Source organism: Orussus abietinus, unplaced genomic scaffold (genome assembly GCF_000612105.2).
Source record: "Orussus abietinus isolate OABI.00-Male unplaced genomic scaffold, Oabi_2.0 scaffold29, whole genome shotgun sequence".
NCBI classification, from domain to species: Eukaryota; Metazoa; Arthropoda; class Insecta; order Hymenoptera; family Orussidae; genus Orussus; species Orussus abietinus.
This window is the reverse complement of record NW_019395567.1, coordinates 75218-101189: the sequence shown is the minus strand read 5'-3', so window position 1 is coordinate 101189 and position 25972 is coordinate 75218. Positions and strand designations below refer to the sequence as shown.

General features: G+C 40.9%; 6 protein-coding genes across 11 annotated transcripts; 4 read left to right on the top strand and 2 right to left on the bottom strand.

Annotated features, from left to right (window-relative positions):
• Positions 1-280: 280 nt before the first annotated feature.
• Positions 281-4082, bottom strand: LOC105702184 (cathepsin O). Of its 3 annotated transcripts, none has more exons than XR_001104279.2 (7): positions 3783-4034; positions 3005-3385; positions 2665-2813; positions 1836-1886; positions 1175-1443; positions 981-1102; positions 281-781 (listed from the first exon to the last, which is right to left on the bottom strand). XR_001104279.2 is itself a non-coding variant. In XM_012429574.2 (7 exons), the coding sequence occupies exons 2-7, from the start codon at positions 3660-3662 to the stop codon at positions 1065-1067; spliced, it is 936 nt and encodes a 311-aa protein (XP_012284997.1). In that variant the 5' UTR covers positions 3663-3900; positions 4059-4082; the 3' UTR covers positions 281-1064. The 3 variants fall into 3 exon arrangements, 2 of the variants coding, with proteins under 2 accessions (XP_012284997.1, XP_012284985.1); XM_012429574.2 differs by adding an exon at positions 4059-4082 and having other exon boundaries at positions 281-1102; positions 3615-3900; XM_012429562.2 differs by having other exon boundaries at positions 281-1102.
• A 562-nt stretch (positions 4083-4644) lies between these two features.
• LOC105702016 (40S ribosomal protein S3) lies at positions 4645-6091 on the top strand. Its single transcript, XM_012429219.2, has 4 exons — positions 4645-4723; positions 5216-5535; positions 5612-5799; positions 5872-6091. Exons 1-4 carry the CDS (start codon positions 4691-4693, stop codon positions 6054-6056), a joined length of 726 nt encoding a protein of 241 aa, XP_012284642.1. The 5' UTR covers positions 4645-4690; the 3' UTR covers positions 6057-6091.
• Positions 6092-6311: 220 nt separating this feature from the next.
• Positions 6312-9494, bottom strand: LOC105702004 (Krueppel homolog 2). 3 transcript variants are annotated; one of them, XM_012429206.2, is made up of 6 exons: positions 9283-9494; positions 8717-8901; positions 8417-8598; positions 8271-8338; positions 7857-7990; positions 6312-7789 (listed from the first exon to the last, which is right to left on the bottom strand). In XM_012429206.2, exons 2-6 carry the CDS (start codon positions 8875-8877, stop codon positions 7567-7569), a joined length of 768 nt encoding a protein of 255 aa, XP_012284629.1. In that variant the 5' UTR covers positions 8878-8901; positions 9283-9494; the 3' UTR covers positions 6312-7566. The 3 variants fall into 3 exon arrangements, with proteins under 3 accessions (XP_012284629.1, XP_012284621.1, XP_012284612.1); XM_012429198.2 differs by having other exon boundaries at positions 8717-8907; positions 9302-9493; XM_012429189.2 differs by having other exon boundaries at positions 8717-8907; positions 9283-9492.
• Positions 9495-9911: 417 nt separating this feature from the next.
• Positions 9912-14838, top strand: LOC105700308 (serine/threonine-protein phosphatase alpha-2 isoform). The gene is made up of 5 exons (XM_012426029.2): positions 9912-10202; positions 11690-11821; positions 11956-12186; positions 12330-12658; positions 12879-14838. The coding sequence occupies exons 1-5, from the start codon at positions 10148-10150 to the stop codon at positions 13116-13118; spliced, it is 987 nt and encodes a 328-aa protein (XP_012281452.1). The 5' UTR covers positions 9912-10147; the 3' UTR covers positions 13119-14838.
• Positions 14839-17668: 2830 nt separating this feature from the next.
• Positions 17669-21717, top strand: LOC105700299 (probable ATP-dependent RNA helicase DDX49). The gene is made up of 6 exons (XM_012426016.2): positions 17669-19760; positions 19840-20033; positions 20113-20457; positions 20580-20752; positions 20831-21186; positions 21270-21717. The coding sequence occupies exons 1-6, from the start codon at positions 19688-19690 to the stop codon at positions 21485-21487; spliced, it is 1359 nt and encodes a 452-aa protein (XP_012281439.1). The 5' UTR covers positions 17669-19687; the 3' UTR covers positions 21488-21717.
• Positions 21670-25916, top strand: LOC105700287 (acyl-CoA synthetase family member 4 homolog). 2 transcript variants are annotated; one of them, XM_012426004.1, is made up of 9 exons: positions 21670-21767; positions 22061-22319; positions 22396-23234; positions 23360-23448; positions 23538-24550; positions 24639-24811; positions 24905-25068; positions 25129-25392; positions 25491-25916. In XM_012426004.1, exons 2-9 carry the CDS (start codon positions 22066-22068, stop codon positions 25884-25886), a joined length of 3192 nt encoding a protein of 1063 aa, XP_012281427.1. In that variant the 5' UTR covers positions 21670-21767; positions 22061-22065; the 3' UTR covers positions 25887-25916. The 2 variants fall into 2 exon arrangements, with proteins under 2 accessions (XP_012281427.1, XP_012281418.1); XM_012425995.1 differs by having other exon boundaries at positions 21758-21885.
• The last annotated feature ends 56 nt before the right edge of the window (positions 25917-25972 follow it).

The following is a 25972-nucleotide window of genomic DNA, read 5'->3' as shown; positions in this document are numbered from 1 at the left end:
AATTCTTGGATGATCAGGAGTGATGTGTCAAAGTTTCGGACAGTTTGGTCTAATACCCTTAAAAAAAAGTGTTGTATTCGAATCGACTGATTTGAAGGATGTTTCACTTCACCTTAAGACTCGGGAGGCGCAACGATGGAAGAGACCCCGCGGAATGGGATGTCGAAACACAAAGCAACGTTAATTAAAAAGAAAGGGAAAGAAAGAGGAACTCCAAGCCTTGCTACGTGCCCGAAATTCGAAAAGGGTCACGCCTAAAAGTAAGACGCCATAAAACAAGTTTCACATATTAATTTTTATTTGAATATATAGTCTACTTTCCACCATTCGGAGCACGGGGTCCATTTTCCTCGCACGTGGACCGTCTGCATAAAAAAATACTATCCGATTCACTGTACTATTACTAATTACAACTAACTCCTGGAAGTCTCGCTCCTTCCGAGCACTTCTTAATACGAAGCATGTATGTATTTGTTAATCGACACGGTCATAAATATAGAGCATTGGAATCTGTTATTGAAACGCTGTGTTGGATTTGAGGGAAGCTGATTGAGGTAAAGGAAACTCGGCTGAGTTTCGCACCAAGCGCAGACTCTCTTGGCGACCGACCGAGGTTCTATACGTCAATGTATGTTATACGAGCACTTCTTAATACGAAGCATGTATGTATTTGTTAATCGACACGGTCATAAATATAGAGCATTGGAATCTGTTAATCAAACGCTGTGCTGAATTTGAAGGAAGCTGCTCGAGGTTAAGGAAACTCGGCTGAGTTTCGCACCAAGCGCAGACTCTCTTGGCGACCGACCGAGGTTCTATACGTCAATGCATGTTATACGAGCACTTCTTAATACGAAGCATGTATGTATTCGTTAATCGACACGGTCATAAATATAGAGCATTGGAATCTGTTAATGAAACGCTGTGCTGGATTTGAGGGAAGCTTCTCGAGGTTAAGGAAACTCGGCTGAGTTTCGCACCAAGCGCAGACTCTCTTGGCGACCGACCGAGGTTCTATACGTCAATGTATGTATACAGTGGGGATGGCGATGCCGTTCTTCTCCTTAAATCACGTTCAGGGAAGACACCTGGTTCGCGATCCCTGTTGGCGAGTAAAAGTGGGTTAATTCCCCTGATTAACATGTGAATAAGTATAATTGGCCAAACTATTTACCGCATAAATTGCTCCCGATTCCGATGTACAGGTAACCTTTGTCGCCGAACAAGGTGCCCCAGGAATTCTTAATTATGTAGAACGGTATCGGCCCTGTTGTGTCGTATCCCACGATCTGTACAGCGTGATTCAGGTTTAAGAAAGAACCGTCACAGTGGAAGTGGATAACTCCTCCCAAATAATTCTGCCAAGTAAGTGCGTTTACTGCCGCAGCCACAGGTCCATGTCCCGCAAGAGTGGCCAAAAGCTCGTCCTCCGAATCGACGAAACTAGAAATTCGTAATTAAAAAGTCAGCTGAATCAGAAAGTAAACATTTATAAGCTCATACATTCGGATATTAAAAACGTCTCTCTTCTCTTTTCGGCGCTATCGGCGATAATTTTCGCTATCTTCTTCGTCCTCGTCATTTTATCTGGGGTAGAATTTTAAAGGAATCGAAAATCTAAACGCGGCAATCCGTTACGAAACTGTTTATCGACTTGCCAGCAATAACCTGTAATTAGTCCCACGACGTTCACCCGCGAAGGCGAACGCCTTTGTTGAAAAATTCTGACACATCTTTACGTAACTAAATTAAACTCGCTACTCGCGGCTGGTTTACAAGAACTCGGGGAACATTAGCCGGCCTTTCTCGTGTGCGAAGGCGCAATCCGCACTCACCTGTCGCAGGTGAAATCCGAAACTCGCAGCCCCGGGGTCTTCGATGCGGTTCTGAAAAGAAAAGAAGGAAAAAGAGAAAAAGAAAAAGGAAGGTAAACCCGTGGTCACTTAAGGTGAAGTGAAACCCCCTTCAAATCAGTCGATTCGAATACAACACTTTTTTTTAAGGGTATTAGACCAAACTGTCCGAAACTTTGACACATCCTGATCATCCAAGAATTGTCCTGACACATTGAAAATTTGGATTTTTCAACAAAATTTTTTAACTCATTCCAGACCAGAACCAAAATGGCGTCGAGCTCTCATATTTCGATCAATATACAATTATCGAAGGCTCTGATATGAGAATCGAAAGCGTCAGGACAATTTTACGAGAATTTAGAACACTCTGGTAATCGATAAACTCACATTTGAACGGGATAAAGACAAAAAAGTGTTATATGCGCTTCTTTGCTAAAACGATGGTAATACGAGGTCTCGGAGTGAAAATTTAATTGACCTGGAAATCACAGATGGCGCAGGGGGTCCCTCCGCAGTCAATTAGGGCCCCAGAAGGCACGAATCCAGAGGATTTCTGGAGTTTTACTTCGATTTCTTTATAATTATTGTACGAAAACGACGGGTGGAATATGCCATTTGGTACAATACCCAATATAATTCGACCCAGCTGTCAATATAAAAACCAACGTCGGCAACGTAAGCATTTAGAAAAATATTCTTTATCGACGTTGATCAAGTTCCTCGACGTGTTTCACTTCACCTTAACATCCTTCCGAGCCGCGAAAAACGTGCTTGCGAACCGCATATAAACCGCATATGAACCGCATACTTTCCCAGCTTACAGGCGTCCGTTTTCCAAGTCAAAGGATAGTTAGATTCAGGGACAATGGAGATCTTCGAGCCCATGAGCCATGTTAAGAGACTGCAGATGTCTCCGCCCTCGCAGCCGAAATTGCTGTTCTTGGCGCAGTCGATCATCTGCATTTAAATTCATTTATTCCCAAATATCGAAAGTAATTAACCAAAGAAATGTAGTGTAAGAAGAAGTTCCCGTTAACAATCTGATCTGAAAAATTCTTTGGTGTTGAACAAACAGAAATTCCATTCACTTAGCCATATATTAATATGCGTGTGGTGTAGTGAAGAAGTGAAATATTCTCTAGTTTTACCTCTTGCACGCTGAGTTGCTGAAGGGATCCATTTTTTATGGCGAACATCGACTCAGCTACTTCTACGGTGCTGAACGCCCAACAAGCTCCGCATGTTCCTTGGTTCCTGACCGGGGTTATCACTTTTTTATCCCGCCAGTCGAATTTCAAAGGAATGCCGGCAGCCCTTTTTAATCTTTTAACATCGGCGCCAAGCCGTCGAGTATTTTCCCGCGTATGATAACGATTGTGATGCCTCTCGCTTCTGGCCGATAAGTCCGGCTGCAAAGTCAACTGGAGAAACTCCTCTTCGGACAAGTCGGAAAATTCCGTGGGTCCATACAAGGCACTGTCCTTGGAAATCCGTTCAGAATTCATGCGCTCAATGTGCCGCAAAGATCTCTAAAAAATCCGCAGTTAAGCAAAAATTAAAAACTTTTAATCTTCTCACTCTGCATGAGTTATTGGTCTTATATCACTAGGCACTTCGTATCATAAACCGGTTTCTATTATTTCCCAAGATCTCAGCCCGATTAAGACATGCACAGAGCAGTACAAGGGAACGGCCTTCGATCTGAATAATAATAACAACCGCAATCGGACTCTTCTTTATTTAAGACGAATACAATACCATTGAAACAATACAGTCGACGTAATTACACATATCCAGGCAATGCATCCCTGCTCCAACACCGAACAGTCCAGATAACTCGTGTTGCGTTATCGGTTAACTCGGCGATTCTCCAACTCGAAAATATTACTGAATTTAGTGATAAATATGGATGAATGAACCGCATACCTGGAATCTCTCGAGTCTCTTGTCATACTCCAAGGGGTCGTGCTTGTATGATTTATTGTAACGCCGGATGTAACCCTCGAACAACTTGATGTCGTCTTCCGTTGTGTCGCGGCCCACTCTGATGGGTATCGCGAAGAAACAGAGGCACGATATTAAAATAACCATAGTCCGCCACTCCATGGTTAGCGTAATTCATGATCTCTAGTAGAGCTCCCGATAGCTCGAGTATACGCACATGCTGCCGGGGATAAAATAAATCCTCACCGCGTGACTCACCGTGCACGATGGACTCAGGAGCGTGCAATCGAGGCACCGAGTAATCCTTTCTACCGCGACAGGTTTCCGGCGGCACCTAAAAACGTGAATACGTTCAGCAAACTTGCACGACAATGTAATTTACTTACCGGCTGTACTGGAGATCGATATCCAGCATTAATTTATCTCGAACGCGAGCGTGGCTCCGAGCGCAGGTTTGAACTTTCAAAAATTCGAGCGGCCATCTTGGAAAAAGCCGGCGTACCTCGGATCAACCCTGATACTTTAATCCCCGATTATCTATCTTTAATGCACTTCCTAGGCAGGAAAATTCCTACTTTTAATTTTAAATACAGCTTTAATAAGTGATTATTGATTTGATCCGTCATTTTAGACGCTTACTTGCGCTGGGGTATAAGTTTACACGGTGAACGGATTTTTGATAGTAGTGAAGTTCTAAGAACGGTTCTTTGTGCTACCACCAGGTGTGTAGGTATCGGTGTTTTAAATCTGGGATAATTCCCGCTAAAGCTTCACTTTGCTATGTCGTTGTGGAGTTCTGAGTATATTTTAGGTTAACGGTTGCGCTTCCGTTTCCAGTCGCCCTTTCTTCAAGCGCTGCTCTCTACGCCTCTTTCGACGCTGTGTTAAATATGGCGAACCGGTCGATCTCGAAGAAGAGGAAGGTTGGTGTCTTTCTCACGTTTTCCTTTCGATCGATCGTCGAAATAAACCTTTCGCATAAAGCGCGAACGTTCCTCTGTGATATTCCGGCGAAAGATGTGGAGAAAATTCTCGGGACAATGGCGGATGTCACGGATCCGTTTAGCTGTCCCTTTGCAGCCACGAATTCGACATGCTCTTGTTGACATGATTTTCCTAAAAGCTTTATAAATTGCACACAATTAACACCCTTAAAACAAGCATTTAACAATGCCAAGAAGTTCTTTCATTTCTGTCTTTAGTAAATTACAGTAATGTCAACTTTTCTGAGTTACGGTGATAGGTTATGTTTTGAACAACTCGTAGAGTTACCCAGTTACAATAGTAAAAATTTCTGATTCGTGACGTTTTAATAAAGCGGTACCAGTTAATTTCGAATCTAAGTTTAATGTAATTTATACGCTAATTGTGGTGTATTTGTTCTTGTTTACACATTACTTATGATTTAATCACAGTTTGTAGGAGATGGAGTCTTTAAGGCCGAGCTCAACGAGTTCCTCACGCGAGAACTGGCGGAGGATGGATATTCGGGTGTTGAAGTGCGAGTCACTCCAACCCGTACGGAAATCATCCTGATGGCAACGCACACGCAGAGCGTTCTTGGAGAGAAAGGGCGCAGAATCAGAGAGTTGACATCTGTCGTCCAAAAGAGGTTCAACTTTAAAGAACACACGGTCGACCTGTACGCCGAGAAAGTAGCGACACGAGGTCTATGCGCCATTGCACAGGCTGAGTCTCTGCGTTATAAACTGATCGGAGGTCTTGCAGTAAGAAGGTAATACTTTTATATCAGCTTTGATTGGTTAAGTTTCAACAATGTCAAAATATTAACCATTTCAATCGTTTATTAGAGCATGCTACGGTGTTCTTCGATTTATTATGGAATCTGGTGCGAAAGGCTGCGAAGTAGTTGTCAGTGGTAAACTTCGAGGACAGAGAGCAAAGTCGATGAAGTTCGTAGATGGACTTATGATTCATTCCGGAGAACCCACGAATGAGTACGTTAACACTGCGACGAGACACGTTCTCCTCAGGCAGGGTATGTTTTTATTATTGTGATGTAAAAATCATGTAAAACTTGAAAATATTTCTAATTATTATTTTTTCTCAGGTGTGTTGGGAATCAAAGTGAAAATCATGCTTCCTTGGGATGCCAGTGGCAAGTCAGGACCGAAAGATCCATTACCCGATCAAGTTACCGTTATCGAACCAAAAGAAGAGACAATTCATATGCAGCCTTCGTCCGATAACAAAGCACTAAAGGAAACTGTCCAACCAGCTCCAATTCCTGTGTAATTGAAGATGTCTAATAAAATATCTTGATATTAATATACCTTACTAAATTTATTATATCCCATTCTCTAAAAATATATTACAGTACCACATGAATTGGTCTTTGGGACCGTATCATCTAAAATATACATTCCCTTTTAACTTTCATTCTTTCAATAACGGTGACTTCTCTTGGAAAAAGTAGCCAAGTTATTGCCACTGAATCTTCAACACTCGTTTTCAAATTTATGTACTTAATTCTAAGGAAACATCAAAAAGTGCAAACATTTCCACGTACTTTATTTATGAAACCTTAAACCACAACAAAATCGTTCGCTGCCCAATATTTTGGACTGAATGTGTAGAAAAAAGTACAGTTAAATTAAACAGATCAGTTTAGAAGTGTTTAATATTTTTGACAGCCTAGAATGCCCTATAATTTTAAAGTTCTTCTCTATTATTGGACATGTGATTTTCAAAAATATAGTTCACCGATAGAAGAATTACAGTATATTTTATATACGTAAAATGACAGAGAGCATGTCATTATGTATGTGTAAAGACATTTACACAGCTCGTAACATATGGACTATCGATCAAACTTTGTTTCCGGTGTACATTCGTCTCTTTTTCGAAAACAACTTTTGTGAACCCTCATATGCATCTGGATGATTAATCGTATCAAACAACGCTTTGTAATGTATTTAAAAACGTTATGTAAAATGTATAATTTACTAGACAGGAATGCAATTGTACCACCGATCTGTACAACACGGTACAATATTAATTAAAACTGCCCTACACATTACTTCTGATGATTATAATCACAAGAACATATCCGTTGCTTTCAGAGTAACAATATACTAAACTTAATTGAAATTCGTATGAAAAGAAAAGGATCTACGGAAACATTTAAAAATGCACATTGGACACCAGTGATTAATCAACGGTGAAATTAAGTGACCACATCGTAGAAAGTAGACAACCAGTTTGAGCCAGAAAGAAAGACTTAAATAAATACAACACCATCGTAAAAAGTAAAACGTGCAATAAATTGGCAAAATGGTAATGATCAGGTATTCCGAATTGCTTATAATCATGCTGACACTCAAAGTACTCATCTTACGTACACAATGCATTACACAGGCCGTGCGAAATTCTTGATACATGACACACGCTGTACTTTGCTAAATGAAAATACAAAGGTGTGTGCTTTCATTAATTGTACATTAAATCGGAATGGGCCCCAAATCCAAAACAACTATTTCATGATCCCGCGAGCCTCTATACAAGAATCCATCATTATTGAAACGTACTGTCTTTTTTAATACTCCCGACAGTTGAATTATTAGTTTAACTAACAGTACAGATCATCGAGAAATCGAAAACATCTCCACATCTTTACATAACGTCAACGACTTCCTTTTAGCTTTATCAGTAATTTCGTGCCGGCATTGTTGGTAAATCCTCGTGAAACTTATCGGAGTTTTGATAATATTCGTTACTAACAAACTCAAGTGTGCAATTTTATACATTATTGAGTCGTAGGAGGTGCCGGTGATATATGTTGAGTGAAAGCCACAAATCCTAAAATTATGCGCCGAAAAATTTCAGGCATACTGGGCTTCATGGCGAGTGAATGGAGATATCTCCTAATTTCATGGAAAACGTTCCTTGTGGTCGGATTTCTTCGTGACACTAACCGGAAGTGAAGGAATTGATAGTATATAATAGGAGTCAGAATCCCGGCATGGCCACTGAAAAAAAGAAGGTCATGTTTTTCCTAGACTCATCACGTCATGTCAATAATTAACTTTTACTTACGCCAGGACGAAAAGGATCGTGATTGGCATTAACAGTATCTCCCACAGACCACATATGCGTAGGATATTCGATGTGTTAGCCTCCAGCACCGATATTCCAAACCGAAGAGGCCACCAGCTGTTCTGTCCTAGACACTGTCAAACGACAAACATTAATTAATAAATAGCACCTTCCACTTCTCTGATACAGAAACAGCTTTTCATTATAACTGGTTACCGTTCTCTATAATTAAATTTCCTAATCGTCATTGGCAGACCTCTAATCAAAGGCAATTATTGTGGACAGAATGACTGAGTATTTACTATTAATGAAAAAAGCACTTCTACGTTACGTGCTATTAAATAATATATACTAGAGATACGTTAAAGTATTCTAAATTAGACTAAACTTAAATGAACTTTTTGTTTCACTCACATCGAGCAGGGTTAACGAATAGCTGGCCGAGTGCAGAAGGGCGAAGAAGAAGACTGGGCAAAGCACCACTGTGTTTTATATAGGAAAGATTCGTAGCATCGTTAATTGAATAATCAGAAACAAATGCCATCGAAGGAAAAGGATACGTAGCGATGGAGAGACGAATAAAAATATCAGTGTATAAAATAAATAATGGAACGAGTCTTCCAACATCAAAGTCTGCAGAAACTCCATGTTTAATTGAACACGTGGTACTCTCTGATAAAGGCGCAAGGCACTGGAAGCTCCATTACTTAACAAAATTTTGTAATACGTATGATTTGCATTCCTAAAACAAATATACAAAGTATAAACCTTTGATATAAAATTAGAGGAACAATTTGTTCACGTGCGATTCCGAAATCAAGCGAATCGCACGAGTACAAGAATACATGGCAAATTCGTACCCAACAATGGGAAACATATAAAACTGTGTCAAAACAATTGTTAAGACCCTTGTACACCACAATCCGACTTGAATCTTATCCCGGAGTACATGATCCTTAAGGGCGTTCCAGCCATTCTCTTGTGGCGACGAATTACCCGACTCTCCAGACGTAACATCCATCACGGTGAAAGATTGTCTGAATACCTGTAACTGAAGATGTTCATTAATCAACTCCGACTCTCACCCAAACAATATATTCCCCTCAACGTGTCAAAATCAAATCTGGAGAAAGTAGCACTTTCACCTACTTAGAGAAAACCCCGAACTGAAATAATGGTTCCCAATTTTGGGGTACTGAAACCGTGGAATCAAGAACTCATCACCGAACTCAAAACGAGAGGAAGAGCCATTATCACTAACGTAGATAACGAAATCTCGAAATTTCACAGTGAGGAATCTACAATGCATCTTTGCAAAGAACTTAACCTCGTTTTCGACTATCGGGCTCCGAAAACTAAAACAAACATACTCGAAATTTCCATCCCTTACCAAAGTACGTGCACTAGATAATGAAAGATATCTTACGTTAAATTCCCGCAATTACCTCAGCACAAGTCCTGAGATCTCAGCATTCACGAGTGTACATACACTGAGTGACTCGTGAAATCACGCGTACTCCACTGTACTCCACTATGCTCCACTACCTTCTCCATTGTACATGGTTTGGATAAATAAAATACCCCAGGTATTTTAAGTCACTTTTTACAGTACTTTACTAGGTATTTTACGTTACGAGTTTTGTCAGAGATGAGTTGGGATATTACTGACGGACAGGGTCGCGCGATCGCGTTCTGTGCTGCCCCCTGGTGGAGGATGTGGACAACACTTGCCACCTGATACCCCCCAATGGCGGCCCAATTAAAAAATCCTCCTATTCTGCTCCCAACTCATCTCTGTGATGACAAACATCTTTTAACATCCCTTACCAACAAGTCCAGCAAGATCTGCGACGATGAGCTACCCACGATGACTTGAAAAAAGAAACTATTACGTGAGGAGGATTAAAAAACTAGATTGAGAGATCACGGCGCCATCTTGCGCGGCATACGAGTAGTGGTTCGAGTTAACCTCCCGAGTCGGCGGACCTTGGGGGAGGAGAGGAAGGCAAAGGGAGAGGGACTGGAAACGCCAGCCCCGGTTCGTCCGGGCTCGGGGGACGAAGGGGGGCTGCGATCCGATAGGCTGGCAGCGCGGTGCGCGGAGCTTGGTTCTCGCGGTTCCGGGCGGCCATTGCGACTTGCGAGTAAATCGGAGTACATTGGCGAGTTTCGTCGAGGAGAGTAGGCGCCCTGCGAGCAGTCGCCGTCGCTCGAGTCCGGGGAAACCGAGGGCCGATTCCGCAGCAGCCTGCACTCTGTGAGACCCGGGAAGCGCCCGAACTCCCGACCCAATGGCTGAGACCGACAAATTGAACATTGACAACATTATAACTCGGCTCTTGGAAGGTAATGCCCTTCGTCGGGCTACGTGTGTTGCGTCCGACGTGTGCACGCGATCGCCGCTGCGCAGCGCCGCCGCCGTTTCATCGTTCTGACCATTTTACTCATTTTCGTTATTTCCACCACGAGCGAGTTTGCTCCTTTTCGTTATTTTCACCGTCACGACCGTTTAGGCCCAGAGACGCGCCCGAGCGCGTTTCTCGCGCCGACCGCTTTACCTAGATGTCGGGTAGCTTTCTTTATTTCCTTCTATGCGACTAACCTTCACCCCGTTGGATCAGATCTTTTTTTATCTCACGAAAGTATGATCCTTCCTTCGCGCCTATTCGTCCGAGCTTGGACGGTTTGTTTACGTCGTTAGCCGAAACCTAGCAGTGACCAGTTAAGACGCGGCTCTCGGCGACCTCGCCCATACTTTGTCATTTTTTATATTTCATTTCTGGCCAGAGAGGTTGCATTTAGAAAGAGTACGCTCTTCGATGGATGTCCGAGGAGTGATACCGATAATGATCGATGACCTTGAGGATGCTTCGGAGACTCCGATTGCATTTTGCTGCCCCAACACTTTTGCTATATATCTGGTTTACTTGTTTCTTTTTTTCAAACGGCTAACCGTCAACTTGTCGAGTGAAATCCTTTTCATTCCGGGAACTTATGATGAATCTCTCGTTTCTCTTCGCCGAGGCTTGGATTGTTTGTTTACGTCTTCGAACGGAATAAGACCGTGAGTTAGGATGATGCGACGGTTATTTCTGCTTGATCTCATTCGAAGCTCGCTGCTAAACGCTGGCTTTACAAGTATCGTCATTGAAAAGTACTGCTTTTTAGTGAATACCAAAAATTTTATGTCTAGTTAGGAGAGGTTATTTTATTTTAGTGTACAGCGTCGTTAGGATTTATTAAGCGTTCATCGTTACGTTTTTAATAACACGTCGAGAAGGGAACGTCGAAGAGGCATGATAAAAATGTCCGTAGACATTTGACACGATTCGTGATTAATTCGATGAACACGTGTGCGTCTGAGGGAACATCCGTGTAGAACAAAAATAAGTAGGCTCGCTTGTGTTTGAATGTCTTTATATAACTGGCTATAATGTAATGTCAGAATCACACGTGCAGCCACAGATTCATAAAGTAGTTTAGTTCCTTTTTATGCTACGTTTGCAAACTGTAATTATCTGACCTGAAACGCATCTATCTTGTTACTTATATTCAGATTTCATGTGAAAAATAAAAATATTTTATTACTTTATACAAAGATATTTTCATACTATAGATGCAAAGATGACCTTAGCCAAAAATATTCCAAATGATTACGATTCAATTTGTGCAATGTTATTGTTACCTTGACTTTCGGTAATTGCATTTTTATTCAAGAAGTAATATTGCTTGTCATAAAATGAATGTGAGCCAAGCGATATTAATTGGCGAATTGTTCTTATATTTCCAGTGATTTATTTGTTATTCTAACCTTTTATATTTATCGTTTACAGTTCGAGGAGCCCGACCAGGCAAAAATGTTCAGCTAACCGAGGGAGAAATTCGAGGACTTTGCTTGAAGTCTCGTGAGATTTTTCTGTCACAGCCAATTCTCTTGGAGTTGGAGGCACCATTAAAAATATGCGGTACGCATTACTTCCAATTTGTTTGTTCAAAGGATGCCTTTTGGTGTCGTGACATTTTATGAAATAACTCTTGGACAAAAGTGAATTTATACGACAGTTATAATTGATGGTCGCATATTATTTTCCCTCGGCAGGTGATATTCACGGACAATACTATGATTTGCTGAGACTCTTCGAGTACGGTGGATTCCCTCCAGACAGCAATTACCTCTTTTTAGGTGACTACGTCGACAGAGGAAAACAGTCTTTAGAAACGATTTGTTTACTTCTTACCTACAAGATTAAGTACCCTGAGAACTTCTTTCTGCTCAGAGGGAATCACGAGTGTGCATCTATAAACAGGATATATGGGTTCTACGATGAGTGTAAGTGTCTCGAATTGTAATTTGAACTTCTAACCTAAAAATCCAGATAGATCCCTCGACTACTGACATCCGGTGTATTAACACTACAGCATGCGATCTGAATATTTAAATCGATTATAACTTTTGGAATGTTTATGTCTCAGGCAAACGTCGATATAACATCAAGCTGTGGAAAACCTTTACCGACTGTTTCAATTGCCTACCGGTCGCAGCGATCGTCGATGAAAAGATCTTTTGTTGCCACGGTGGTCTGAGTCCGGACTTACAAAGCATGGAGCAAATCAGGCGTATCATGAGACCCACCGATGTACCAGACCAAGGATTACTTTGCGATCTACTCTGGTCAGACCCAGACAAGGACACGATGGGTTGGGGTGAGAACGATCGTGGAGTCTCCTTCACCTTCGGCGCGGAAGTTGTCGCCAAGTTCTTACACAAGCACGACTTTGATCTCATATGCCGCGCTCATCAAGTAAGTTAACACAATTCACACTCATTTCATTGTCTCCTTAAGTGAATTCTAAAAAAGAAATTAAAGAGTATCGTTCAAGACAATTATCAAAATTTAACGCTCTGAAATGGTGTACAATATAGAGATAAATTTTTTAATTCCCTAAAATGCACTCCGTGTCTATAAACGACCTGCAAAGAGGTATATCCACGTGGTGCAACTTTTTCGGTGAACTTTCCAGGTGGTAGAGGACGGTTACGAGTTCTTCGCGAAGCGGCAGCTGGTGACGCTCTTCTCCGCGCCGAACTACTGCGGGGAGTTCGACAACGCCGGGGCGATGATGTCGGTCGACGACACGCTCATGTGTAGTTTCCAGATCCTGAAGCCGGCCGAAAAGAAGAAGTTCATCTACGGTGGCCTGAACGCCGGGAGGCCGGTCACGCCACCCCGGGGAGCGAACAACAAGAACAAGAAGAAGTGAAGGCCTCGAAGTCCGTTCGAGTGACACATAGGACCGTAAGACCTTCCCTTCGCTCTCCGTCGCCGGAACAATCCTCCAAACCCCCATCGCTCCCCGAAAGGCCCCGGTTCCATCCTTCGTCCTTCCCTCCGCCGAGCCATCGGTCCTGCGACCTCTCCCGAAAGGGAAAGAAAAAAAAAAAAAGAAGCAATCGCCCCCCAACCTCTTCAAGAGAAAGCATTATGACGTCGCCACGTCGTACGAGCTATGCGGATCCATCCACGAGGTCGGTCGGACTTCGGATATATCGTAATAATTACGCCGTGCACCCTGACACACATACATACATACACACGAGAAGAGGAGGAGGACCGCGGAGCGCGTCGTCTCCGTCGAGCTGGAAGAGCACCAGGATTCTTTCCGGCAACGGAACCTGACCCTGGCGCCCGACTGCGGTGGATAACGGTGCACCTGGACAACGACGGGACACGAAGACCTTACGGTGCGACAGGCTCCTGGGAGACGCCCGGTCCACGGCCGACCCCTCTTTCGCTTCGCGTCCATGAATGAAAAGATTTAGTTATTTGTACATAACGCGTTTTGATATGATGATACCTCTCGACGTGCCGCGGCGGCCGATAACGTCGATCTGGATTGGCCGACCTGGGGCCGACGCGTGGCGAGGGCCTTGCGTCGCTATCGAGACGCGTTGCGAGGGCCTCGTGTCGCTGTTGAGATGCGTTGCAAGGACCTCGCATTGCGCTCAAGATATTGCAAGAGCCTCGCGTCTCTCGAGACGTGTTACAAGGGCCTCGCGTTGCAGTCGAGACGTTTTGCGAGGACCTCGAGACGCGCTGCAAGGACCTCGAGACGCGTTGCAAGGACCTCGAGATGTGTTGCAAGGACCTCGTATTGCACTCAAGACACATTGCAAGACCCTCGCGTCTCTCGAGACGTGTTACAAGGGCCTCGCGTTGCAGTCGAAACGTTTTGCAAGGACCTCGCATTGCGCTCAAGACACATTGCAAGACCTTCGCGTCTCTCGAGACGCGTTACAAGGGCCTCGCGTTGCAGTCGAAACGTTTTGCAAGGACCTCGAGACGCGCTGCAAGGACCTCGCATTGCGCTCAAGACACATTGCAAGACCTTCGCGTCTCTCGAGACGCGTTACAAGGGCCTCGCGTTGCAATCGAGACGTTTTGCAAGGACCTCAAAACGCACTGCAAGGACCTCGTATTGCGCTCAAGACATTGCAAGACCCTCGCGTCTCTCGAGACGTGTTACAAGGGCCTCGCGTTACAATCGAGACGTTTTGCAAGGACCTCGAGACGCACTGCAAGGACCTCGTATTGCGCTCAAGACACGTTGCAAGACTCTCGCGTCTCTCGAGACGTGTGACAAGGACCTCGTATTGCGCTCAAGACAATTGCAAGAACCTCACGTCTCTCGAGACGTGTTACAAGGGCCTCGCATTGCAATCGAGACGTGTTGCAAGGACCTCGAGACGCGCTGCAAGGACCTCGTATTGCGCTCAAGACACATTGTAAGACCCTCGCGTCTCTCGGGACGTGTTACAAGGGCCTTGACATGCGTTGCAAGGACCTCAAGACGCGCTGCAAGGACCTCGCGTCGCACTCGGAACGCGTCACCTCTTCATCCCAGAGAGAGAGAGAGATCATGAAGAAACGAGCAAGGATACGGATACCAAGAGGCATAATATACTAAAGTGACTTGTAACGGACGATGCTGTGTTGCTTGATTTGCGCTTCTGCACTCTTCTCCTTTTTTTTTTTCTCTTCTTTTTTTTCCTATTTTCGTATCGTCTTCGGGTACTCGAGAAAGAGAGAGCGAGCGGAGGTATGTTTACCTTTCGATTTTAAGAGCTTGGCGAACGGCCGAGGCTGAGACTCGGGTCTGGGAGAGGTGCGGCGAGTCGAATACTTGTAATCGTACTTGCAGATTCGAGTCCACTCGAATTTTTTATTCCCGGGTTTAATGTAACTTCAGTTCACATGGAGGGGTGCGAGTTACGAGGGCTAATGCGAAACTGTACTCTTGTGGTGATACCAATTACACGTTCGTTTGTAATGTTACTCGGCAACTTGTAACTTAATGGATTGTCTGCTCGTTAATCGGTTTCGCGATACCCGTCATTTATTCCGAAATTCCCCGGTTAATTGTGCGTTACCTCGATTGTATGCCACATCGATTAGAGTCCAAACTCGAGTAGGCAATATTTTTTTATTTGAGTTGCTCGAGTTGAAGAAGTAATCCACTCGTCTAATTACTTTCTAGTGTCACTGCGGTGATTGCGGCACCGGGCGCGAGGTGCTTAAGGATTGCGCACATGAACGCAGGGATGTGGGAAACGAGAGTAACCGCGGCACCTGGAGCAAGTTTCCATTATTTGATTGTTCATTTCATTATCTCGACCGATGAAGTATTCGACTCGTCTAATCATTTTCTAGTGTCAGTGCGGTGATTGCGGCACCGGATGCGAGGTGCTTGAGAAATGTGCACGTAAACGCACGGAGATGGGATACGAGAGTAACCGCGGCTTCTGGAACGTGTTTCGATTAAAGGTCCACGTCCTGACCGCGACTAGTCTCGTCTTCCAGGCGGTAGAAAAATTATTCCTCCTTTCGTGTCGCCTTAATACGAATGGTGCCTGGTGGGGGGTGTCCTTTAGGTTGGGGATTGTCTCTCTTTTTAATTCGTTCCTGGCACCCCGCCCCTGGGAGAGTGGGGAAAAACCCATAACGCTACTCCGGCGATTTTATTATTTCGATCGTTATTACGAGACGGGGACGAAAACGGCGAGATATATCCACGATGACTCATCTCGCATCTTGCTTGAGGACTCGGCCGCCGCCATCTTGTCGCGGCGGAGGGACATCGTCCTTTCTTAGAGTTCGAAAATTCTCGGTGACATTAAATTCGAGAAGGTAACTGTGAAACATACCGTAAGTTACCGGGAACATTGAGAATTTAAGAGAACGTTAATTTTGTTATCTATACTTTAGGTTTCTTCTTTTAAATAACTTTTTTTTTTTTCAATCAACTTCGAAGTTCAAGCTAAAGAGTAATAATTACTATTAGAAAATATTGATTGTAGGGTCGTATTTACCTCCAGCTGAAAATATTCACGTATGTACAACTTCACGGAAAATTCCATGCGATTTGTTACAAATGAATTGATATTTCATTCTGCGACGAAGCGAATGGGAGGTTTTCATTGGCTACGGAGAACGTACTACGGAAATTCCCCTCTACGATGTCTCTCTATAGCTAATCGAAACCTCTCGTTCGCTCTGTTGAGAAAATTCAAATTCTCATAATTTCTCGATTAAAAAGGCTTTGGAGAAATTACCGATAAATTACCGGGAATTTCTCTTCGTTTCTGACGTAACTTACTGGATTTAGAACTCTATCCTTACTGCGGCATTCTGCGGGAATAGATATATATACAAGGAAGAGGGAGGATTATCTTGGATGTGCTTTAGTTGATAAAACTCGGTACCTATTCTAGACCAATCCTCGTCGAGATTATCGAGCCGAATTGTCCCCGGGTCGACAGAGTTATGTAAAACCCGCTGCTATGTTCTGAGGGTTGATGTGTCCTGTTCTGTAATTAAATCAGTGGCACTGGTTTAAAGATATGCCTACGCGAGATGAAAGGATTAATGGTTGGTTTAATCCGTGGCGCCATTTTTTAGATTATATTAATGCCCGTGGAGAATTCTGACGAACTTATAGAGGGATTAAATCGATGATAGTGTTTTAGAGATGTTAAGGCGATTTGAAAGGGTCATTCTGTATATTACGAGAAAATGTAATTTAACTATTCTACAAACTGGATGCATTTGAAACTTTAACTCGTGATTTCGGGACCCTAAGGAAGAACGTGAGATTTCATTTTTCAGGGGGAGAAAAAAAAATGGGATCTTGAGTCTAGAGCTGAATAAAGAGATATTTGGGCCTTCGTAATCACGTGTGGAAGTTTTAGGTTATCTCGTGCACCCGGTTTGGAAAAAAGTTTTATATATGTTACGGTGAAACACCGAAATCTGGAGAATGTCGACATTCACATAGTCGCTTAGTGTATGTCCGAAATATTTGCTAAATACCCTTATTTCTGACTTACACCGGTAAATGTTGACATTCACCGGTGTGTGATTGTCGACACACACTGGAGAGGGTCCGAATGTACAACCATGTAATGAAATATTCGATCTTTCACCGACGTGTTTGGTATCTGTTGACATTCACCGGTGAAAGTTGACATTCTACAATTTCGGTCATTCACGGTAACATATATATAGGCGGTTTGGTATATAGAACGACCCTTTCATATCGGCTTAACACTTTAACGAACAATTTTTGCGATACCCGTCATCGCCATTTTTTTTCAAAATTCGCCGGTTAAGTGTTAACTGCGATGCGAGAAATTTTGGGGAGGGATTAAAAGGGAGCGTTAAGGTGAAGTGAAACATCCTTCAAATCAGTTGATTCGAATACAACACTTTTTTTTAAGGGTATTAGACCAAACTGTCCGAAANGACGTCCGGCAACGTAGGCATTTAGAAAAATCTTCTCTATCGACGTTGATCAAGTTCCTCGACGTGTTTCACTTCACCTTAATCTAATCAGTGGCGCCATCTTTTTTTTTTTTACGTTAAGTCGCGAGACGCTGTCATGATTAAGTTGCTTTTCTTCTTTCCTTCCTTCGTTGAGATTTAAACTGCCGACGAGAGATTTTCACGAGACTTAATCGGTGATACTGTTTTAAAAAATATTAACGGCGATTAAGACCGGGGATGGAGATATGTAAGGAATTTTAATCAAATCCGTGGCACTGTTTTTAAAATGTTAACGGCGATGCGAGATTTAGACGAAAAGAAAAAAAAAAAGAGAGAGTATTAAGGCAGTGTTTTAAAGATATTAACCGAATCGATGTGAAATTTTGACGAGAGAAAAGAAAAAGTATTAGAGTATTAAATCAGGCCTGTTATGAAAATATTAACAGCTATGCGAGGTCTTAATAAAGAAAAAGAGGGAAAATTAGGACAGAGGAGTACGATATAAATCAGTGGCACTGTTTTAAAATGTATTCCCTGGGAATGAAAATCGTGTCGACTAACCGGAGGAGATATTTTCTTCATTCAGGGGGTCATTATATTTGATTCGGGTAAATTATAATAAATCACTCGCAACGTCTCTTCGGGGTAATGAATATCTGTTTGAGCTTGAGTCGAATAATTCTTTGGTTCGATGAATTTCTTGCTTTTTTCGCTTTTCTTTCTCAGGGCGTTAATGCCGAGATTTTCCAGGAAGGGCTTGATTGTACATTTATGTGGACTGCTCGGTGGGCTTACCCTCGACCTCGGGTTCAGATTTAACGAAATAGCGGCGCCATTGCGTGAATTAAGCACCCCTCGTCGAATTAATCGGTCTACTTGCTACGTTCACGGGGTTACACGGCGTGAGAACAACGGGGAGAGTTTTCCAGCGACCCGCCAGAGTGGGCATTGCTCGTATTTCCCCGTTTCCTTGGCTAAGATCTTTATTAAAAAAAAAAAAGAGAGAGAGAGAAAGAATTGATACGCTCCTTGGCTCCTTCGAGACGATCGTCTCGTCCTCGTCGTCGTCGTAGTCGCCCCTCTTTTTCGATTCCTAACCTCAGGGCGCACCGCCCGGGTGGCCCGATAACTCTTTTACAGTTAAATATAACGAGTAAATGCCGAGCATACCGTAGTACACGGAGTTTTTGACTACACCTTCGAGTAGAACGATAGATCCCCTCGTGACCTGATCACGTATCCCCGTACGCTACTATTGTATATTATTTTTTTTTTATATATATATATATATATAAATAAAACCATCTACGGCCGACCGGTAAAATTCTCAATCTTGTGTCTCGCTGGAACTCGCTTTTATGCAACGATTTTTCTTCTCTTCACGCTACATTTTTCTTTTTTTTTTCTTTTTCTTGGGGGAAATGTATTCATTGTGGAAATGCGCTTCGTATCGTCGTGGGCGGAATCTAATCGATTGAATTGTCTGGAATCGTCTGGGAAACGTAAAATTGGAAATGAGATTTTTGAGGAGTTGGCGCCATCTGGCGGCTGCTTAGGGAAACTTATCCACGTTTAGTATGGACATTCACCTAGTTTTACGCTGAGTCCACGTGTTACTAATAAATTTGAAATATATTAATACAGCGATGTGATGATATTCATATTCATTGTCACATTAAATTGTGGTGTGAAGTGATTTATGCTTATTAGCGCGTGTACGTTCGGTAAAAACAGATACAAAACATGCAGAAACGTGTAGTCTCGTTTTCAAGTCATTTATATCGCGTACAAAACTTGTAATACAAAATACCTAGTAATTTACCGAAAAAACTATGTAGGAGTATGTAAATTACCTGGGATATTTTACTTACCGAACCCTAAGCTGAAGTTCCTAGGATCGTGCGTGCGTACAGCATGGAATAGGATACAATCTCCTTCCAGTATTTTGGAAAGGATTTTATCTTGAAACAACGAGACTGGAATAAAAGTGTAACTAATTTTCGAAATAAAATGAGTAATTCCGACGATACTTTTGCTCAGCTTCAATTGAATTCATGGATCGTGGCACAGTGCAAGTCTATAGGTTAGTTTTAGACAGATTGTTTTGATAACACTTAAATAGATTATTTTTCTTTGATACTACTTGTTTCATTTTTTTTCAGGTATATCAACACCTACTCCGATTCAGAAAAATTGCATTCCACGCATTTTGGCTGGTGACGATTGTATCGGGTGTGCGAAGACTGGCAGTGGAAAGACGCTTGCATTTGCTCTGCCCATTCTACAAGTATTATGCGATGATCCTTACGGAATTTTTGCTCTCGTATTGACTCCATCGAGAGAATTAGCATTTCAAGTAAAGAAGCTTTGCGTTAAATATTTTTAATGCGTTCCTTAAACAAAGGTGTAAATATAATTGCAATTACATTTTTCAGATCGGCGATCAATTCGCTGCAATTGGTAAACCAATTAATCTTAAGAAATGTGTCATCGTTGGAGGCATGGACATGGTGGCTCAAGCTCAAGAGCTAGCCAAAAGCCCTCACATCGTTGTCGCTACACCGGGACGCCTTGCAGATCATTTGGAGAGCTCCGATAGTTTCTCCCTGAAAAGAATTAAATTCTTAGTAGTTGACGAAGCTGACAGATTACTGGGAGGAGAATTTGATGGGCAGATGCAAACGATATTTCAAGCACTACCAAAGAATAAACAGTCCTTGTTTTTCAGTGCAACGATCACAGATACATTGAATGAACTGAAGCGGATAGCATCTAAAAAGGTAGAGTTATTAATAAATATTAATGATAAGTATTATCTTTTGTAATAATCTACATGATAGAACATTTAAGTCTTGTGACGTACAAAGTATGTAATAATATATTATAACCATATTTAACATAGGTTTTTACATGGGAAGCTCAAGATGACACAGGATTAGCGACGGTCAAACAACTGGATCAACGATATGTACTGAGTTCAGCAGATGCACGTGATGCGACGTTAGTAGAAACTGTTAGAACATACAGAGACAACAATAATGATGGGTCGATTGTCATATTCACTGATACGTGCAAGTAAGTCTGCCAGCACTTGTATACTCTGAAATAATTACATAATAAAACACTGAATAGAATGTAATTTTAATTCAACAGACGTTGCCAATTATTATCGATGATGCTGACTGAAATAGGATTTACAAATGTAGCATTGCATTCGATATTAAAGCAAAAAGAACGTACAGCAGCTCTTGCAAAGTTCAAGTCTAACCTTGTCAAGATTTTGATCGCAACAAATGTAGCGGCTAGAGGTCTTGATATTCCTACGGTCAAGTTAATTATTAATCATGTATTACCGAATATTCCAAAGGAGTATATTCACAGAGTCGGCAGAACTGCCAGATCTGGAAGAGAAGGAATGGCAATTAGTATAATTACACCATGCGATGTCAAGCTGTTGCAAGAGATAGAAAATACTATCGGAACAAAACTAACTGAGTACAAAGTAAATGGTACGATGTCATCCTTTGATAACTACAATTTCTGTTTTGTTGCACGAGCAGTTTATAAATGCAAATTTTTTTCTATGTTACAGATAACGAAGTTGTTAAAATTTTCACTCAAGTCTCAATTGCCAAGCGAGAGGCTGAACTACATCTTGACGAGACCGATTACTTTGAGAAGAAAATTATGTATAAACGAAAGAAACTAATTATGGAAGGAAAGGATCCTGATGAAGTGGAAATTCTACTTAGTAAAAAGAAAAGAAAAAAGAAAAAGAGTGAAGCAGTGATAGTACGATCACTGGGATGAAACCGATACATTTGAGTGATTATCCAGAAAACTAGATAAAACTGAAGAAAGTTGAACCGACGCCATTCTATTCTAAAGTAGAATTGGTACATAAAATTTGTGATTTGAAGTCACTGAATTTTTTTAATGAACTGTTATATTAAATAAAGACTTAGTGTAAGCAACTACAATGTAATTTATGATCGCAAACCAGTTGAAGATGGTTTAATAAAATAAAGAAAATCACCGAATTCTTAACATACGTGCATGTAAACAAGGTTATGTTCCACACAAGAAGAGAGTAAGTCTTGTTATTCTTAAATCTACTGAAATGAAAGAATTTCAATAATATTTTCGTTTGTAATTATTACATAAGTTACACATTTGTAAAATTTAATCGCTACATATTCATATGACAGGTAAATTATGACCTATAGGTTTAAATTACATCTTCAACTTGATATAACCTCAAAATTTCACTTATAAATTCTTCTTATCTTTTCACTTTCGAATGATTGAATTGTTTAGAATATAATTTAACGACAGATTTTCCGTTAGCCCACGTTTATTTATTTATATGTTTTTCATTTTTAGGACTAATGAATGCAAAGGAAGAATTATCAACAGCATCTATTTTGCATTCACCGTCACTAATTGACATATGTCATTTAGTAAATTCTAATGATGTAGCTGTTGAACATTACGACGAGGAAAAAGTTATTAAAATTAATTTTAAAGAAGTAAATGATGTCCGAGATAATGTTTCGTTCCTGTTGCAAACGATCGATAAATCAAACTTTATTGGTATATGTCCTTCTATTGAAGGATTTTGCATACCGTCTCTTATACTGGGGTAAGTGATATTAAATGATTTCAGTTTTTACGTGAGAAAAGCAAACATGAAATATATATCGGTGGTCTTTTAACAGAATCCTATCATGTGGACGGGGATTTATTAATTTACCAGAGGTAGGATATATGACTCTGTGTGAGCAGTTGGAAATACAGTATTTATTTTCTTCAATTCTTCTACCGGAAACTGAAATCGAAGCAAAGCAAGAACTACATGGAGTAGAGGTATTCCTCCTACGATTGAATAAAAGGATATTTAAGACAGCAAAAAATGAGAATGACATTCGATACGCTTATGCTGTGACGACATCAGGATCGTCAGGAGTGCCTAAATTGGTCAAAGTACTGCATGCATCGATAGTACCGAATATCTTAGATTTGAAGAAACATCTAAAAATATCAAAAATGGACAAAATTGCACAACTTACGATCCTGACCTTTGATCCAAGTATCATTGAAATTTTCTTAAGCCTATCTTCTGGGGCTACGCTTGCAACAGTTTCCCAGAATCTGAAAAATGACAGTAGTAGACTTCTAGATGTGATTTTCAAAAATAATGTGACCATTCTGCAATGCACGCCATCAGTTTTATTAAGTAGATGGTCACTAAATGATCTGAAAAAGACAATTCTTGGAAAAGAGAGTCACTTAAGAGTCTTGTTGCTCGGTGGAGAACCTTTTCCAAAATTGGAAATTCTGACAAATGCCAAAGACAATTGCAATGAAACAAAACTGTTTAATATTTATGGTATAACGGAAGTATCCTGTTGGTCAAGTATAAATGAAATAGAATTAGAGACGAATGGTGATAAAGTAAATGTATCGTACTTGGGAAAACCACTAACGGAGACAATCTATGAAGTCAGAACTGCTAGCGGAGAAGCTGTGAATAAAGGACAAGGTCACCTGTATATAGGTAACGTTTCTGTTCAAAATAATTGCAAATGCATTCTTATATCTTTTAATTTAATTGTTAATAATATATTTAAATCTAATGCTCATGCCTCGATACCATTTATAATTTTTCTTCTATCATCGCAGGAAGTAATTCTAGAATCTGCGTGTTGGAAAATGAAGAAGTAGAGAATTTACAAAGGCCTGTCTTCAGGTTGTCCGGAGACCTCGTTACAGTATGTAAGCATATTTATTTTAGAAATTATAGTAATCAAGAAGAAAAAAAAATCAATAGGTTATTCATCTCAATGTTTTAAATTTAAAGATTAATGAACAAGGTGATATCTTTTACAATGGAAGAATTGACAGAGTAGTCAAGAGATATGGACATAAAGTGGACCTTAATGCCTTAGAAAAGACGGCTGAGGAATTAAATTTTGTGCAGCGCTGCGTAGCATACTGGAACGAAGATGCTCATGCATTAATTCTTTGTGTGTCGTTAATGAGTGATTTACCAAAGCAAAGTACTTCAAATTGCATTAATGACATATCAGTGCATGTTCGAAAACTTCCAACGCAATCATGGCCTGACAAAATTAAAATAGTCAACGAGTTACAACTAACGACAAATGGGAAAGTTTGTAAAGAGTCCATAGTAAAATTGATTCAAGACTCAAAGACGAAGCAGGGAGGAAAAGCAGAAGCTGAAATAATTGATATAAAAGGGATTTTTAAAAATTTGTGGCTCGATCTACTGAGTTCTCGCAACGGTGGGTTCGTTACCTTAGGAGGTACTTCTGTGATAGCGCTTCAAATGGCTAGAAATTTTTCCTCTGAAACTGGCACGGAATTTCCAGAATTAATAGGCATGTTACTGAAGGATAAAACTTTGGATGAGTGCTATGAGTATGTAAAGAATGTGGTGGTCTTATCGGGTCCATCTTTGACGCAGCAAGAATCAATGATACAAAAACGTAATTTTGAAGATTTTCAAGAAGGAGAATTTTCTAATGTAACACATCAAAGTATTAAAGACAAGAAAATTAAACATGAAAGCAAACAGTACTTATCGGCAAACAGCTCTAACGTAACAAACATTCAAGCTAATTATTCTGTATCGGACGAAAGAACGAATGATTCGTCACAGAAAATGGAACATTCTCAAGTTTTATTAAATGCCTGTGAATGGCAGAAACGAAAGGGCAGGACATATGGAAGTATAAATAAATCTTCAAGTAAATATGATTTAACGAAGCAGAAATTTTGCATTGAAGTGAAGAGACGTCATAATCTCTTCAAATGTGTGGATGCTTCACCGACAATTTTCCACAATTTTAGGTACACTATGTTCCTTTTTGTCTTAATAACAATGAATGATATTCCTTTTATTGCACGTTAAAATTTAAGACAAATTCTTTTGCTCAAGCGGAGACACTTTTGTTACTGTTGGATCCCACTCTGGTATAATTTTGACTACCCGATTGGGACCAGAGAAGGAGTCAAAATCGGACTTATTTGAACCAATCGAATACAAAGTTACCCTACCAGACAGAATTGAAGCCTCGATTTTAGTCCTTGACGATTTCAAAGGAGTCGTTGGTATGTAAAAATTGTATAAATAATGGTGCAACTATGTAGCAACCTTCCGATAACACTGTTCCGAAGTGAAGGTTATCGGTGCTCATTTTTTAGGATGTTACGATGGATATGTCTACTGTGTGCACTTAAAACTAAGTCACATTATTTGGAAATTCAAGACAGGAGAGATGGTCAAGTGCACAGCAATAGCTTGTAAAGAACGGAAAAGAATTTTTGTGGGATCTTACGATAAATATATGTACTGCCTTTGTGCACAGGTAATTATAATTAAAATTCGGTTACCGAAATAGGGATAATTTCTTCAGTTACGTTTGTAGACTGGAGAGAATCTTTGGCGAGTCAATGTTGGAAAAGGAAGTATTTACTCGACGCCTCATTTGCATGACGGATCAGATTTAATACTCTTCGGAACCTTGGATGGCACTTGTGCAGCGGTGAAGAAAAACACAGGGAAAATTATTTGGCTAAAAAATCTTGGGAATCCCATATTTTCATCTCCTGCTGTCCTACCCGATAAGTGTGTTCTATTTTGCACAGTCTCTGGTGAGCTGACTTGCTTCGACGTTGAAATTGGTCACAAGGTAAATCGATTTTTTAATCCTTTGAATGAGTAGTGGCATAATTCTAATAAAAATACCGACATTGTCTTAGCAACTAAATATACATAAATAATTTACAGATGTGGTCATTAAAGGTAAATGGAACTGTGTTTGTTGACGTCGTTGTCCATACCGATCCAATTAAGAGGCTTAGCAACATTATTTTAGCAACGAAAGGAAATTCATTCTATCGATGGGAAGTTAACGAGTCCATTAAAAGTCCATTGTTAAAATACGAAGTACATTTAAATTCGCCAATATTTGCAACACCATATTGCGATGATTCAAAAGGTATTATAGTCGTCGCTGGTACAGATGGTTTACTGTATATTTTAAATTACTCCAATGGCGAGATATTAAAAACTTTTCGCCTCGATGGAGATGTTTTCTCTTCGCCAGCTGTTCATGCCGATGAACTGATTCTTGGATGTCGAGATGACAATCTTTACATTCTGACGCTTAAATCCCAAAACTGAATATTTGATAATTAGATACTAAATCTGTAAAAATAGTGGTTAAGGTAAATGTTAAGAAACTAAGATCACTCAAGCTTTGTCGAGCT

What these genes read in the sequence shown, in the direction of transcription:
- LOC105700308 (XM_012426029.2), top strand. Translation starts at nt 10,148, where the DNA reads ATGGCTGAGACCGACAAATTGAACATTGACAACATTATAACTCGGCTC. An exon ending in TATAACTCGGCTCTTGGAAG is followed by an intron (nt 10,203 to 11,689) that starts GTAATGCCCTTC and finishes TATCGTTTACAG; the next exon opens with TTCGAGGAGCCCGACCAGGC. An exon ending in TCATATGCCGCGCTCATCAA is followed by an intron (nt 12,659 to 12,878) that starts GTAAGTTAACAC and finishes TGAACTTTCCAG; the next exon opens with GTGGTAGAGGACGGTTACGA.
- LOC105702004 (XM_012429206.2), bottom strand. Translation starts at nt 8,877, where the DNA reads ATGGATGTTACGTCTGGAGAGTCGGGTAATTCGTCGCCACAAGAGAAT. An exon ending in ATTCGTCTCTCCATCGCTAC is followed by an intron (nt 8,339 to 8,416) that starts GTATCCTTTTCC and finishes TATAAAACACAG; the next exon opens with TGGTGCTTTGCCCAGTCTTC. An exon ending in ATTCGTTAACCCTGCTCGAT is followed by an intron (nt 7,991 to 8,270) that starts GTGAGTGAAACA and finishes GTCGTTTGACAG; the next exon opens with TGTCTAGGACAGAACAGCTG.
- LOC105702016 (XM_012429219.2), top strand. Translation starts at nt 4,691, where the DNA reads ATGGCGAACCGGTCGATCTCGAAGAAGAGGAAG. An exon ending in CGATCTCGAAGAAGAGGAAG is followed by an intron (nt 4,724 to 5,215) that starts GTTGGTGTCTTT and finishes ATTTAATCACAG; the next exon opens with TTTGTAGGAGATGGAGTCTT. An exon ending in GGAGGTCTTGCAGTAAGAAG is followed by an intron (nt 5,536 to 5,611) that starts GTAATACTTTTA and finishes ATCGTTTATTAG; the next exon opens with AGCATGCTACGGTGTTCTTC.
- LOC105700287 (XM_012425995.1), top strand. An exon ending in ATACCGTCTCTTATACTGGG is followed by an intron (nt 22,320 to 22,395) that starts GTAAGTGATATT and finishes GTCTTTTAACAG; the next exon opens with AATCCTATCATGTGGACGGG. An exon ending in ACAAGGTCACCTGTATATAG is followed by an intron (nt 23,235 to 23,359) that starts GTAACGTTTCTG and finishes CTATCATCGCAG; the next exon opens with GAAGTAATTCTAGAATCTGC.
- LOC105700299 (XM_012426016.2), top strand. Translation starts at nt 19,688, where the DNA reads ATGAGTAATTCCGACGATACTTTTGCTCAGCTTCAATTGAATTCATGG. An exon ending in GGCACAGTGCAAGTCTATAG is followed by an intron (nt 19,761 to 19,839) that starts GTTAGTTTTAGA and finishes ATTTTTTTTCAG; the next exon opens with GTATATCAACACCTACTCCG. An exon ending in AGCGGATAGCATCTAAAAAG is followed by an intron (nt 20,458 to 20,579) that starts GTAGAGTTATTA and finishes TATTTAACATAG; the next exon opens with GTTTTTACATGGGAAGCTCA.
- LOC105702184 (XM_012429562.2), bottom strand. Translation starts at nt 3,962, where the DNA reads ATGGAGTGGCGGACTATGGTTATTTTAATATCGTGCCTCTGTTTCTTC. An exon ending in GACGCCTGTAAGCTGGGAAA is followed by an intron (nt 1,887 to 2,664) that starts GTATGCGGTTCA and finishes TTTTCTTTTCAG; the next exon opens with AACCGCATCGAAGACCCCGG. An exon ending in AATCGGGAGCAATTTATGCG is followed by an intron (nt 1,103 to 1,174) that starts GTAAATAGTTTG and finishes ACTCGCCAACAG; the next exon opens with GGATCGCGAACCAGGTGTCT.